Source organism: Thermobia domestica, chromosome 1, assembly GCF_964235325.1.
Source record: "Thermobia domestica chromosome 1, izTheDome1.hap1.1, whole genome shotgun sequence".
Lineage (NCBI taxonomy): Eukaryota > Metazoa > Arthropoda > Insecta > Zygentoma > Lepismatidae > Thermobia > Thermobia domestica.
The window spans coordinates 147803006-147816003 of record NC_137454.1 but is presented as its reverse complement, the minus strand read 5'-3'; the positions used below and the strand labels follow the sequence as shown (position 1 = coordinate 147816003).

At 33.0% G+C, this 12998-nt stretch overlaps 1 protein-coding gene across 1 annotated transcript in view; it reads right to left on the bottom strand.

The window, feature by feature from the left end:
* Positions 1-2046: 2046 nt before the first annotated feature.
* Ir25a (ionotropic receptor 25a) overlaps positions 2047-12998 on the bottom strand; it is a 222565-nt gene continuing 211613 nt past the window's right edge. The window contains exons 17-19 of the mRNA XM_081764277.1: positions 11591-11780; positions 4535-4627; positions 2047-2882 (exon numbers count right to left, since the gene is read on the bottom strand). Coding sequence (XP_081620403.1) covers positions 4585-4627; positions 11591-11780 — 233 coding nt within the window. The 3' untranslated portion in view covers positions 2047-2882; positions 4535-4584. The remainder of the gene's footprint in view (positions 2883-4534; positions 4628-11590; positions 11781-12998) is intronic.

Sequence of the window (12998 nt, the reverse complement as noted above, 5' to 3'; positions counted from 1 at the left end):
TTAATTTAATTCATTTCATATAATTATTTCCATGAAGCTAGATGAAATTGTACAAATATATAATTTTTAAGGGTGAGATCGCGACTACTCAATGGTAGGGCGCTCTCCTCTGATGTGTAGGATCTCTGGTTAGATTTTAGTTCACGCCAAGTGGGCTTTGTGGTAAACAAACACTGGGGATCGATGTTTCCTCAGAGCTTTATCGTTTTTTTCCCAATTCCTTTTTTCCACCGTTTTGTTCATTATCATCATCACCATCTCCCTTATCCTCAGAGTATAATCATGGGACGTTAAACCTATAAAAAACAACTTCTAAGGATGAAAAGTTTCAAACTCCATGTATAAAATCCTGAGTATCGTATAAGATGAAATGAAGATATCACCAAGTAGAATACGATCAAACAAGATTAACATTACGCGTAAACTTTTCTTTTGCATAAATGAAAAAAAAACAATGTAGATAAGGGAAGCCGGCTAAAGTCTGTACTTCGAACATCACAAAAGATAATAATATAAATGACGTAGTAAAAAAGTCAACTGATTCCTAAACGGAGTGTCTAAAAAGCCTATCAAAACAACTCGAGGGTGTTTGGAATGTAGTAAAATCCAGAAACAAAGGTGTACAGTGTATAGAACAACAACAGTTTTTTGAAACATTTTTATTAAACTCTTGTAAAACTCTGAACAATATTCAAACATATTTACAAGTAAAAGAATAAATTTACGCCACATTACCCGTCTGACAATAACAAACATTATTGCTTACATGTAATCAGATTTTATCTTACCTGTCACAATAGTACAACTACTGAATCTATTAAAGCAAAAAGTACATTCCTAATTTTACAACACATAATGATAATGTAGAAATGTGGGTGAAGCACATTTAGAATAAACGTTATATGATTTTCGTTAAAAGTATTTAAAACTGTACATACTTATATGGCTATGAGGAAACTAACACTAACCGTTGTTTGGACAAATTATATATAATGAAAGTACAAGTTTCAAATAAAGGATACGATGTTGCAATCGCAAATCAGAGAAACCATAAGCTAGTATGCAGTACTGACACAATAAAGAAAACCATAACTTGTTCTTTTTTCAATATGTCATTACAGAATAAAAAAAACTCCCAACTCAAGAGAATGAATTTGTAACTATGCTCTAAGGCTGATATTTATTAATTATGTTATAATTAATATTAGCTATACAATAATAAAACTTTACATGATGGAAACAAAGTCCATTTGTAATACTTTAAATAAATTTAGTATTTTCCTAACGCGTAGCATTAGTAATAAAACCAAATATGATATACATATTAATGAGAGCAAGACGAAATGAACATTCAACACACTGCGTATACTAATAACTTAGATCATTTTTATTTTACTAAACAAAGTACACGAAAATAATACGTGATATGAATATCAAAACTACAGAAACATCATTACAACTGCAAATGATACAAGAGACTTTATTTTTCCTTAATGACATACACACGTACATACATGCACATTCATGCGGTATGAGATCAAATTTTGATTAATCAACGATTATTCACATAAACAAATCAACATTTATAAAATGCAACATCACCTATCACCAATGTGTATATTCAGTGGTTCCTCTGTTCTCAAGGTATGTGACTTGAAGTCACTTGTGAATGCACGACATTAAGAAACAAAATCAACTTGACAATGAAAATTTCTTACTTTACAATAATAAATATTGATAAGTTAAATAAACATTATAAGCATTTTATTGAGAAATATCTATCTTATTTCTATCTTATTTCTAACGTTAAAAAAAGAGACCAAGTGAACATGTCAATTAATCCTGTACTGAATTTTCCATATTACAGATGACATAAAACTTATTAATGTTAAACGTCATATATATAATAATAACTAACACTCATTTAAATTTAAGATCTTTTAACTTCCGAATTCGATTTTATAATATTAGCCATTTACAGTAGTTTCATATACCTGATATATATATATATATATATATATATATATATATATATATATATATATATATATATATATATATATATATATCAGGTATATAGTGTATGATGGAATGGAAAATAACTTTTTACATTTACATTTTGCACCTTCTTTCACCAAAATAGATTGCATTTCGAAAATATTCCACGTACAGGAAGATTTCTATTTATTGGCTCTTATTATCACCTACTGGAATTTCTCTTTTTCCTTATATAAAAAATTAGATGAATTCATTTTAAAGGTACAAGTGAAAAACAATCTAAATTTAAAGAGTGAAAACTATTGTACAGTAAAAACTTGATGAAAATGAAGAATCAAACATTGAAGCACAACATATGTGAATGGAGGTATGATTCTTAATCTTTCAGCATCTTGTTTCTCAAAGGATTGTTATATTTAAACTATTATTCAAAACGTTTAAGTGACGTTAATTTTAAAATGTTCACTTTTTAAGATTTTGATTATTCTTTCCTTGTACCTTTATTTGTCAAAAGGGTACTTGATTGTTAATAGTGCCAAAAACAATTAATTACTTGCAAACATAACACGATAAATCTTTTCATCATAAACATCGAAATAATATATCACTAAAATCCAAAGTATTAGTCATTAGTGCTTAATTACAAGAAATGTAAAAACAGTGCTAGAAATGAATAACAAACAAGCAAATAGGACACAGGTATTTTAGTTTTCTGTTCATGTTCACTTTGCATGTTAAGACTTTTGCTATTCTGCACAGAGATTAAATGGCAAGTGTAACTTCTCAAATTAATGAATCGATATTCAGTCGGTATTCTCTTTCTCGCGATTATGTCGATTCTCTTGAAGTTTCAGTATTGGTAAGTGAACGTTTTGATTCCTTGCCTGAAATGACATCATCAATCATTGAGCTTCAATCATGAAAAATAATTGACAGTTATTATTCCTATATCTAAAATTTCTTAAATGATTCTTTTTAAATGGAGAAAGCAGATTAACACATAAAGCTAATTACATTTCTGACCGTGTGCACCAACGAAGTTCAACTGTTGAACGATGGTCATACCCAAGCTTGGTGAAAATGTCTGTTGCACCAACGAAGTTCAACTGTTGAACGATGGTCATACCCAAGCTTGGTGAAAATGTCTGTTGCACCAACAACGTTCAAGGTTAAGTCTCGGTCAAATGGTTTAGCTTGAACGGACGAATTTGGGGGTTTAAACTTCGTTGATACAAGTCAGTCTTTTACATTCAATAATGTCTTTGTATTTTTCCACTAATGAAATTACAATACATTTCTCGTGTTCGGAAAAATTTTTACTCGTTGCTTTATTATTTTTTCCATCACAATTACGATAATTGAAATTAGACTACTCACAACTCTATGTACACAATCTCGAAAGTCGAAAAGACCAGCACGCGGTATGCTTTCTTCATTTGTTACTTTGTTAAACGAAAATTAGAGACAAAAGATGACAATCAATCAGAGTCGATTTTACAAATTGACCGAAGTTTACTAAAACGAGATATACTGAACTTAGAGTTTCAATGGTGCAACAAAAGTCCTGGAACCATGTTTAAACTTCCAAGTTTAATGTTGAACATGTTTGAGTGAAACCTCGTTTAAACTTCTTAGTGCACACGACTATTCAACTCTGTTTAGATCTACGTCATTTTAAAAATATTTAGAATTTCCTTTAACGCACACAAATTTCAAAATATCTGCATATAGTTTCTCAAATATAAAATGTTTAAAAAGAGAGAGGAATTTTCGGAACCCTTGTTTCTTATTAATATATTCTTTCCGTTAAATAGAAGTGATAATGAAATATTTTGTTTAATATTATGACATCCGTACTTCCTTTAAAATTTATTGAGCTAAGTAAAAGTTATTGTATTTGTGCGATTGTGTTATTGTAAATACACGCACAGAATGTTCACTAAGCTACTGAGTCGGAAACCACAATCAAATATTGGAAACCTTTTTCCTACATTATGATGATGGTTGAAATGCAGACTCAATTTATTACTATAGAAGATTACGTATAAGGATGATCCTCTTGAAACCTAGAATAAATATTAAACTAAGATTGCCTTCAAATTTCTTGTACCGAACTCTTTGTTTGTATATAGCGCAATCATGTTTATTGCGCTCTATCTCTATTATTTATTTTTATTCCTTCATTTTTCTCTTAGTACCTTGACGCATAATTATGTCAGTACTTTAGCTCCTGATGATGAAGAAATTAGAGTATAACAATAGGATTTATTCTCAGTAATTTTAACAGAATCTTCAAGTTCGTTGTTCTCTTTGTATTTTGCTTCTTGTTTACGAATTTAGTTTCCAGTTGTACGCGAACCACACTCTGAGATTCATTTGTCCTTTGAGAATAGCGGCACAAATTAGCTGCGTAAGAAATTCAGGTAATTGACCTGTGCTGTGGCAGGGAAAAATAGTCTCAAAGATGACATCTCCATCAATCAATACCCTAGAACTAAAAAATAAATCTCGCTATGCTAAGAGTAGTAAAACTTACCATAAAATTACCTATGCAAATCACAGACATACTTGTTCTTTTCGTTGCTTTTACCATGGGTTAGTAACACCTGCCATGTTCAGTCCTTGGGGTCTACCAGAAAAGATAATAAAAATAGAAATTAATGCAAGATACATTCTTTACATTCAATTTGTCTCTAATAAATTTCTAAATCGAAGATTTTAGATTAATAAGATATAAAAATATTTTAAATATTAAATTAAGACGAACCTCCCCACTTACGTAAGCAAAATCATGGAAAATCACACTTTGGTAAGAAGTTAGTGGTATTTATAAATTCATTATCTCGTAAGAGTAGGTGATCTCGTATATGGAGGAATTTAGAGTATTAGCTGTTAACATACGATAACTTTTAAAGATAGGTTATGTTACGTTAGGTTTAGGGCAGGATACGTTTAAACTAGATTGTACTATGTTTCGGAAGCAAAACATTTTTATACAGAAAAGTCAGATGATTGCTGCGTTAGCATCACAGTGTAACATTCTATAGCTCTTATATTTATAGTGTGAGAAAGGAAGCAAAGAAGAAATTTTCCCACTGTCAAACATTTATGTCTATCATGAGACAATACAGAACAAAATTTTCTTCCTTCCAATAAAAACGCAGAGGAAGTGCGGGTAATTTGGACCATCATTTTTATTTTTAAACAGAAATTTGTCAATATACAAATGTATTGAATTCCATTAGAAGAAAACAATTCGATGTTTATTTATATAACATCTGAACACAATAATTTTACTTACGTTGTGTTAAGTTTTCAGTTATTCTTCGTTCAATAAAAAATGGCGAGCTTTGCCGTTAGCAAAATGGTCGGATAAAGTGGACCCCGAGGTCCACTTTAGCCTTCAAATTTCAACTATTACTAAAAGATCATACGTTGCTTCACTTTCCTGATACGTAACCACAGAAAATCACTATCACAAAAGCATAAGTAATAAAAACAGACGAACAATAATTAAAATAAAAATGTACTATGCGCTCTTCATGCACTTTTATGTCAGAACAATCAACAATTCAGAATTATTTGAGCACTACTTAGCTATCCCGAGATGAGCAATATGTTATCTATTCTTTACAGATAACACAAACATAAGGCTCAACACAATCTAATCCAGTGCATGTTTCATGCCACCACTCAAAACACTGTACGCACTGCACCCACTTCTCATCACCACAATCCTTGCTTTTTTTTTTTTACTATGATAGTATAGTAGTTAAAATAGTATCACTTACCACGATAATCGCTAAATTTTTTACTATGATGCATCACCTTTGTGTATAATAGGCATATACTGATAACAACTTCATATTTTTTTTACGTTATTCGTGTAATAAATAGTAACACAAATAATAGAACACTATACTGAAAAGGTCGGGCAAAGTGGACCGTATTTCAGTTTAGCCGCCATACTGGGGTCCACTTTAGCCGCCAACAGTGATGTTACATGTTTCTTGGATAAATTACATGGTATTCATTTTAAGGTCACACCAAGCTAATGTAACATACAGCGATATTTCATTCGTGATACAGCAGTGTTTGTATAATCCTGCATGTACACACTATAAGAAAAAAACAGCAAACAAACTTTGCTTTGCAAAATGTTAGAATCTTCTTCACACATATAATAATACCTCCTAACTCGACTTCAATGGCCTCCTTACTGAAAGTTTACGTAGATGACTAGGGAAGAGAGTGACACCTTCTAACAGTATTACCAACTCGCTGTCCTTATTTATTCTGGAGCAAAACAGAGGGTTCACTTTAGTTGCCCGGGTCCACTATATCCGCACTTCATCTACACTTTCCAAGACGAGACATCACTTTTACGACGCCTTTTCGAGAGATACATAACATGTAGTGTCAATTCTTACCCCCATAGGAAACCCTATGCTTATATTTAGTGATGAGCGCAAGAGTCTTGGTCTTGCAGTTTTTACAAGTCTTGGATGCAATACCAAGACCAAGACCAAGACCAAGACCAGGAATCCGGATGCAAGACCAAGACCAAGACTCTTGCGCAAGAGTCTTGCACAAGTACCGGCTCACTAGTAGAGCGTTCACCTTTGGTGCTGGGTTCCTGGTTCGATTCCATGTGAGCTTTTTTGGTGGATAGAGACCGTGTGCGTAGGTTTCTCGGGGTTTTCCCGTTTCCTCCTACTTTCTTCATTCCACCATTTCACTCATTTCTCATCATCACCATCTCTCTTAGCCTCGGTGCATAATCATGGAACGTAAATCTAGCATCACTTCAAAACGTATTAGTGATGTTCTTCTTCCAAAACTAAAGAGAAATGTAGTATTGAACATCGGTAATTCCGTACACCATAGGTGCCGACTATATGGGTATGGCCTTGACTCCAAGGATCAAGCATTCGTTAGAAAATGTTAATGTGTGCTCAAAAAATCAATATCGAAATAACATTTTCATGACATTGACAAAAACTTGTATATGTGACCGCAAGTTTAGCTTCATGGACGGGTGCTTATACGTTGAATAATTGTTTATCAATATAACTTTTAACCTCCTCATGTATATGGCACACGAGGATTGAGCGATATAATATTATACTACAATAAATAATCCACATTCACAAGTGAGAGTGATTTTGTACAGTTATTTCAAATAACTTGGAGTTTGATGCTGTATTTTTGTATTTCTAATATAGGTCAAAAGTTTTTGTATAAGTTGAGTTTACACAAAAGACATGGACAGTTGTGTCTTTTCAGTTTTTACTCAATTTATACTAAAATATTAAGAGGTTTGATTATAATCGTTATTATTTTAATTTTTCTCTCTCTTTTTTCAGGGGTGCCCACAAAGGGGGACTATGACGCAAACTGCGTCATTGAAATATTTGGAGGAGGGGTAAAAATCTATATAAATTAATCGAAAAGTTTTTTTTTCATGGAAGAACACCTACGGATAGACAATTGGGGGGGTGCGTCATGGACATGATGGGGGTGGGCACCACTGCTTTTTTGGCCAATATTGCTAACATATCATAGCTATTCTGCCACTATTGGCAGGTCACTTGTTTGCAACTCAGAAGATTCGATATACGATGGTCCTCAGCTAGTCTCTGTCTTGACGTAGCAATTTTCTGTTTTCATAACTTCCTTCAACTACAGTCTGCTTTGCCCCTCCCTATCTTCCTTTCCACCATATTCTCTAGCATGTCCATTGTAATAAAGTTCCTCCTCAGCCAATGTCCCAAGTAGTTCCTTTTCCTTCTCTTAATTACATCTAAAATTCTTTGTTTCTCCTCTACTGCTACTATTTTTAACACCTTCTCTCCGTTTTCCGTTCAACCCAGCTAATTCTCTCCTTTTATCGAAAGCCTCCAATACTTTTTCATCGATTTTGCGTAATGTCCAGTTTCTGTTCAATAAAGTACATTGGAATCAGTAAAATAAAATCTCAATATTTAATTGGAAGTTTGTTCAATACAAAGATTAGCTAATCTTAGTTGAAAATAATAATAATAATAATAATAATAATAATAATAATAATAATAATAATAATAATAATAATAATAATAATAATAATAATAATAATAAATCATACGCTTTTAGAGTGTAAAAATAATTCAGCGATTTATGGTATTTCAGTAATCTGTGCAGTCTTGATTTATTTGCGTGCATCTCCCCGATTTGGGAACCAGTAGAGTATTTAATCTTTTAAAAAATATAAAAATATTACGAAACGTTGAAATTTATCTTATGAGTAGTGAAGCGTTGGGACCCATTGAAAAAAAATAAAGGTTATCATCTATGTTGTATACTATCATCATACTTACACGAAGGTAAATTATTTCATTTAGAAACATACATTGTATTTCCGTTACTATTGGCGCATTGTAGAATTTATCCCGAGTAAAATTTACGTATGAAAAGCATAAGATTTCTTAAAAACAAGACTTGCGAGATTCTTGCAGCAAGACCAAGACTGGGTGTGCAAGACCAAGACCAAGGCCAAAGGTTCCAGTGCAAGACCAAGATCAAGACTGGATGTGCAAGACCAAGACCAAGACCAAGACCAAGACCACCTCGGTCTTGGTCTTGGTCTTGCATTTGCTCATTACTATTTATATTTTTTAGAGTGAGGGGAAAGAATTTCTGTAGCAAATACATTGCTGGTAAGTCAGTATACATTCATAGATCATAGGGTAATAGATTTGGAAATGAGTAAATTTCTGAGCAAACATTGAGGTAAACCAATTATCTGAGGTAACTCAATTATACGGTACTTTATTTTTCCTAACTTTAGTTTCTTTAAATGTGGCATAAAGGCTGACGAACATATGGCATAGGAATGCCATCAGAATTGTTTTAATAGCTTCGTATACTCTTGAAAAAGGAATGCACTGAGCTAAAAATGTACTTTACATTCATCGTTAGAACTTATTTCTAATTTTGCATGACCTGTAAAAATTTTTAGGAATATTTACGAGTTTGAAAAATTAAGGAACTCGTAAATATAAAAGAAGAATATAAAGCGAGGAGTTATAAACTCACAATTTCGAACAATGTTACGTATCCATTTACCAAATTTATACATTATGAAATAGTTATTATTCCCGGTAGTTCGAGGAAAAGCATGTAAATTCAGAAGAAAGAAGCACAAGGACTAGTGGGCAGATGGAAAAACTCAGCTTCGTATACTAAAAAGCTGCAGAAGAAACAGTAACATATCGGAATCGGGCACAATTGAGAAGTAATATTGAAGAAAGCGGAATAAAGTAGAGCATGGAGTAAGAATGGTGCCGACCAAGGGAAATTGATATACAGAAAGCTAAAAATTGTGAATTACGCACTGAACCCAAATAAGTGAGGAAAAATCTGACAGAAATGATTTGAGGAAATAGAGGGATTAGAAATAATGAAGGAAATATTAAAAAAAAAAAAAAATGTAGCGGGAAGTTAGATCAATGAAAATATCGTCGCATTAGAACCAGAGGAACGTAACTCCAAAAACGCTGTTTTCGTTTTCTTCATATTTTTATATAATTTTGAAAGCCATACTTGGTGTAAATGAAACGTAACGCCATCTCTTCTCCTTGTCGATTATCTGTTGTAATGTAGCTCATTTATCATCTTATTAAAAACGCATCTTTCTAAGAAAATATTATTTTTGTCCTCTCGCCTGGAAATCTACGAAAATGGAGTTACGTTCCTCTGATTCTCATGCGACGATATGTTAAAAGAAAGAAAGAATAAGTACGAGGTTAGAAAATGAAAATAAAAAAGGTAGCGAGGGAAAGTAGTCTTGGCCAGATGGAAAGAATATATCAGATAATATTATATAGCTGGAATAGACCTACGTAGATATTGAGAATGAAAAATGGGTAAATGAAGATAAAAAGTGGTTAAGACACTGAGAAGTAATTAGAAACTCACGCGGGACGTGCGGAATGGAAATGCAACTGCACTAGATAGTATACCTACTGTTTGATTAAGAATTTGGACGAAGAGAAGAAGAAAGAACTGTTTCGTATAAGCTGTGGAATATCTAAAACGGGAAAATCGCTAGCTGAAAGACTGTTTATAAACTGTGATGATTCCATTGGAAAAGAAACCGAATACAAAATAGTGCATGGAGTATAGATAAAATAATTTAATATTATAATTAGCAAAATATGTACTTCGAATATACAACAGGAGACTATATCTGTCAGTGCAACAAGAAATTGAGGAGGGACAGTTCACATTTAAAGCAGGATAGGGAACAATAGACGCCGTCGAGTTACTTAAAAGTAACGTATGGAAGAGTTGCTGAAGAGGAAAAAGATGTAACATAGACCTGCGTCACTGAGCACTGATGAGTATGAAATGTGCAACAAACGTTTTGCTCCTCAGAATAAGTAAGAATAGATTAGGAATGAGGACACACTCACTGATTTCCCCGAATATTAAGATTCCGTTCCGCCCACTCAACAGACAACATTGTATTAACAGAAATAATTCCAATTTGTCTCTCTAGTAATAGAAATAATTATGTATAAGTAATGGTAATTGATTTAGTAAATCCTTAGACAGAATAAAGTGGGATATCTTGATGAGAGTGCTGAAGAAGATTAAGTTGGAATAGAAACATAGAAGATTTATAAGAAGATAATACAAGAACCTTCTAGATTTTGATTCTAGCTACGGGCCTGCAGTTAGACTGATAAAAAGCTGAACTACTTGTATGGGATTACATTTGTAGAAATATTTTTAACTAAAATTTTTATAAATATTATTTTATTAGTAAATAAGATGTTATAAAAATAATAATATGTTATTTAGAGTACTTAAGGCTTGTGTATAGCCCGCTCCCCCCAGTTCTTTGTCACCGGAACTGGAAGAGTCACTACTACTACTACTACTGCTGCTACTACTACTACTACTACTACTACTACTACTACTACTACTGCTGCTGCTGCTACTACTACTACTACTACTACTGCTGCTACTACTACTACTACTACCGCTACTACTACTACTACCACTACTGCTACTACTACTACTATTATTACTTATATCGAGAACAGAATCCAACCAACCCCTGAGGGGCTTCTAACCCGTTCCTACTACTACTACTACTATTGCTACTCACTACCACTACTACTATTATTGCTACTAACCACTACTACTACTTCTACAACAACAACTACTACTACTGCTACCTATACTAAAGCTTCCTTACCGCAAGATTTACATCTTAAATCTTTATAACATGCGATTCCGATTCATTATGAACTAGCATGAATCGTTAGAATCACTATGATTCGTTAAAAATCACTGGGGGGAGCGGGCTATACTCAATCCGTACTTAATAATATGTTTTAAATTACTATTTTCGTTGCTACCATTTAAAACAGAACTTTAAGAGTTTCACAGTGTTGCTTTAAGAACCATTTCTACTGCAGATTTTCAATAGCTTGAAAGAAAATTCCTTGCCATAATCTCATAAAACTTTGCGATAAAATATTAAATCAATATACAGTCGCGATATCAAATCAATACTAATGTTAACGTTAAATGGCAACCTCACCTGAAGTCTGTTTGGTAGTTGTATCTTGGATTGAATTGCAAAGTCTCTTTGTTGGGGGGCTGTTCTCTCACATGAACTACTGTGGTGTCCAAGACTCGAGGATTCTTCTTGTATTTGTACCACCAGTACTCAAAGGCAAGAGTGATGCAAGCCAAGCCAATACCAACGAAGATTACAATGAATACACCACCTGGGATGAAAGAAACATATTACAAATTATGATCTTCATTTAAAATAACAAAAGCAGAATTAAATAAATGACTATATCTTATAACAGTGGCTTATTTACGATTTTGTTTCGGGAGGCTTTGCTAACTTTCGGGGGGGGGCTTTGCTGAAAATGTGAAAATTCTGCAAGATATTTCATATACTTTACTACAGTAAGTAAGATTTCGGGGGGGGGGGGTTAAGCCCGGAAGCCAGCCCCTAAATACACCACTGTCTTACAACAATATACTATTACCTGGAATTAATCCGTTCTAAGTCGCATCATATTCTGTAACTCAAAATCTAGTACCAGGGAACGTTTTGCTTAGTAATTGTTGAAGAACAGAGTTCTTCTTGCGAGGTCGACAATTCAGTATTTTTCGTCAAACTTGATAGGTGTATTACTAAGAATTTATACCTTACTAGCAGTGGTGTGGGAGACACGGGTTCGATTCCTACGAGCTCATGCGGTTCAGGTTTCACGTTAAGCTGTAGGCCCACATCTCATATAGCCTTGCTACTGAAAGGGACGCTAAACTCGAAATCAAATTAAATCAACCTTACTAGCAACTGTCGTAAACTGATACGAAATTCTTGAAGGTAACAACAAAATATTTGAATGAATTTACTTTCGAATAAGGGCCATTTTCATAACCTTTCTGCAAATTATAAGACAATGTGGATCAATCTACCAATCTTATCATTTTATAATCAAGAGTTTCCCACTTCAAATGTTGCGACCGTCTATTCTGACTATTTCAGAGATCCCTCTGGGTCCTATCAGCCGGGAGATTATTTATTTATAGGCTCTGGCCGGCCTCCCTTCTGTATAACCTCCCATTATGAATGCTTTCAATATAAAATAACATCTACCCTATATGTGAAATAAATAAGATATTTGCTTATTCATATACATACACAATGATGAAAGAGCAAGATTCGTCTAATACACAGAAAGAAAAAAATAATACTTTGAAAATGTAAATTCGTTGGCTTACTTGATCTTAATCAACTTTATTATCAAAATTATAAAATAATATTCTTTATTTTTTGGATCTTATTAGGAGATGAATTAAACGATATAATGACGAACATCTATTCTAAAACTTATTCTAATTTGGAATAATACAAAGTATACAAAGTATAAATAAACAACTCTTCACCACATGTATTAGCCAATGTAATTTAATTTGCCTTTTTA